The following is a 3,248-nucleotide window of genomic DNA, read 5'->3' as shown; positions in this document are numbered from 1 at the left end:
GAAATCCTTCAAACTTAAAGGAAATAACAGCTGGCAGTTGCTCATATCCACAGGAAAGAATGAAAAAAACCAGAAATTTTGCCTGTTTTAGTCAGGGTTTTCCAGATAAACTGAACCAACCTGTGTGTGTATGTGTAGATATACATATATAGAAGAGATTTCTTATAGAAATTGGCTCACACAGTTATGGAGACTGAGAAGTCCCATGATCTGGCACCTGCAGGAGAGCTGGTGGTATAATTCAGTCTAAGTTCAAAGGCCTGAGATTTGGAGAGCCAATGTATAAATTCTGAGTCTAGAAGTCCAAGAATCAGAGACACTGATGTCTGAGAGCAGGAGAAGATGAATGTCCCAGCTTAACCTGAGAAGGAATTCACCCTTCCTCTGTCTTTTTGTTCTTTTTAGGCCCTCAGTGGATTGGATAATGCCCACCCACATTACTGAGGGCAGTTTTCTTTATTCAGTCTATTGACTCAACTGCTAATCTCTTCCAGAAATACCTTCACAGAAATACCCAGAAATAATGTTTTTACTAGTTATCTGGACATCCCTTAGCCCAGTCAAGTTGACACATAAAATTAACTATCACACTACCTATGTAACATAGGTAGGTAATTATATAGAAATGTGTGTATCTGCATTTTATTTTCTTCCCTTAATTTCATTTAAAGAACAAAAAATTGATTAAACTATTATATAAATATAATACAGTAGTTTTGAATTTATAAAAATAAAGATGTAATATATATGACAATAATAGTAAAAGGAGGAAGAGGAAGAAATGAAATCATATTAGGGGTAAAGTTTGTCTATTTAGGTGAAATTGAATCAGCGTTAACCTGAATTATATTGTGATAATATATAAAATATGCATATGTTTCTAAAACAGCCACTAGAAAATCTAGCTATAACATCAAGAGAAGAATTAATATAGCATGATATTTTTTTTTTAACAGAAAAGAAATCTGTAAAGGAAGAACAGAGAAATAGAAAAGATATAAAACAGAAAACAAATAGCAAGATAGAAGACATTAATGCAATCATTCAGTAATTACATTAAAAGTAAAGGATTAAATCATGTTATCAAAAGAAAAGGATTGGGCTACTGCCACTGCTACCACTACTGGCACACGCCCAAGCCCCAAAGAGGCCTTCCTACTGCCCATGCAGGAGACCAGGTGCATGCTAATCCTGTGAACTGCTGCCACCACTGCTGACCCATGCCTGAGCCCCAGAGAGGCCAGCCCACTGCCTGAGTTGAGCACTGTCCCACACCTTGCTGCTGCCACCATCACAGGCCCACATCCAAGCCCCAGAGAGGGCCACCCACAACCAGAGCAGGAGCTGAGGCAGCCCACCACATACTCAACTGCATTGAAACAAGAAGACTCACCAGCAGAGCCTACATACAGGAGGAAGTCTTTCCCCTCATAGCCCACTCCAGAGTAATAGAAGAAACAAGTGTCCTATCAGATGACCAAACATCAACCCAAAATACTAGAACTACAAATAAACAAGAAGATATGACATCACCAAAAGAATATGGTAATTCTCAAGAACCAGATCCCACAGAGCAGAAATCCCTTGAAATTTCTGGAAAGGAATTCTGAGCATTGATCTTAAGAAAACTCAAAGAGATAAGAGAAGAATCAATTAGAAAGCATAATGAAACAAGAAAAAATATCCAGGATATGAAGGAGGAAATTAAAAAAGAGATTAATACCATAAAAAAGAATGTAGCAGAACTCCTAGAACTGAAGGATTTTCTCAATGAAATAAAAAACAGAACAGAAAGCTCAAGCAGCAGGCTGGAGCAAGCAGAAGAAAGAATTTCAGACCTCAAAGACGGTCTTTTTGAAATAATGCAGGCAGATAGAAAAAGGAAAAAGAATTTTTAAAAATGAAGAAAATCTAAGAGAGTTAGCAGACAACCTCAAGCACTTAAACTTTCAAATCATGGGTATTCCAGAAGGGGAGGAGAGAGGAATAGACATTGAAAATCTTTTCAAGGAAATAACTACAGAAAAATTCCCAGGTATAGGGAGAGATGCAGACCTTCAGATCCAGGAAGCCCAAAGATTCCCAAACAGATTCAATCCAAAAATTCCTCTCCAAGACACATTACAGTCAAACTTGCAAAACTCAAAGACAAAGAGAGAATTCTAAAAGCAGTAAGAGGAAAGTATCATCACCTGTAAGGGAGTCCCCAACACACTAACAGCAGACTTCTCAACTGAAACCTTACAGGCCAGAAGAAAATGGGATGATATATTCAAAATACTAAAAGAAAAAAATTGCCAGTCAAGAATTCAATATCCAGCACAGTTATCCTTCAGAAATGAGGGAGAATGATTGTATTTCCCAGACAAGCAAAAATTATGGGAGTTCACTACCACATAACCAACCCTGCAAGAAATTCTCAAAGGAATCATGCATCCAGAATCTGAAAAACAACAATCACTATCATGGATTCGCAAAAAAGAGCAAAACCCATCATTAAAACCAAAATTCAAAGGAGAAAGAGAAAGAAATGGCACATGCTACCTCAAAAATCCAACTAACATTGAAGATGAAAAAATAAAAGGGGAAGAAAGGGACAAATGATATTTAAAACATCTAAACAAAAAGCAATAATATATGACAGGAGTAAAACAATACTTGTCAATAACAACCCTAAATGTAAATTGATTAATCTCTGCATTCAAAAGACACAGACTGAATGATTGGATTAAAAAGCTAGACCAAACTATATGCTGTCTTCAAGTGACCCACCTCACCTATGAAGACACACACAGACTAAAAGTGAAGAGATGGAAAAAGATATACTATGCAAATAGAAACCAAAAACGAGCAGGAGAAGGTATTCTTATATTGGATAAAATAGACTTCAAACCAAAAACTATAAAAAGAGACAAAAAAGAACATTATATAATGATAAAGGGATCTGTCCAGTTAAAAGACATAACAGTCATTAATATATATGCAACTAACACTGGAGTTCCAGATATGTAAAACAAACACTCCTAGACCTGAAAAGAGATAGACCCTTGAGCAGGAGAAGGTATTCTTATATTGGATAAAATAGACTTCAAACCAAAAACTATAAAAAGAGACAAACAAGAACATTATATAATGATAAAGGGATCTGTCCAGTTAAAAGACATAACAGTCATTAATATATATGCACCTAACACTGGAGTTCCAGATATGTAAAACAAACACTCCTAGACCTGAAAAGAGATAGACCC

At 36.2% G+C, this 3,248-nt stretch overlaps 1 protein-coding gene across 1 annotated transcript in view; it reads left to right on the top strand.

Moving 5' to 3' along the window:
- The first annotated feature begins 1,077 nt into the window (after nucleotides 1-1,077).
- LOC103603027 (olfactory receptor 10J3) overlaps nucleotides 1,078-3,248 on the top strand; it is a 23,391-nt gene continuing 21,220 nt past the window's right edge. Inside the window, exon 1 of the mRNA XM_008587495.1 lies at nucleotides 1,078-1,178. Within this exon, the coding sequence (XP_008585717.1) occupies nucleotides 1,078-1,178 (101 nt within the window). The remainder of the gene's footprint in view (nucleotides 1,179-3,248) is intronic.

The sequence above is a fragment of the Galeopterus variegatus genome, unplaced genomic scaffold (genome assembly GCF_000696425.1).
Source record: "Galeopterus variegatus unplaced genomic scaffold, G_variegatus-3.0.2 Scaffold4403, whole genome shotgun sequence".
Lineage (NCBI taxonomy): Eukaryota > Metazoa > Chordata > Mammalia > Dermoptera > Cynocephalidae > Galeopterus > Galeopterus variegatus.
The sequence above is the reverse complement of the archived record's forward strand: the minus strand, read 5'-3'. Positions and strand labels throughout refer to the sequence as shown.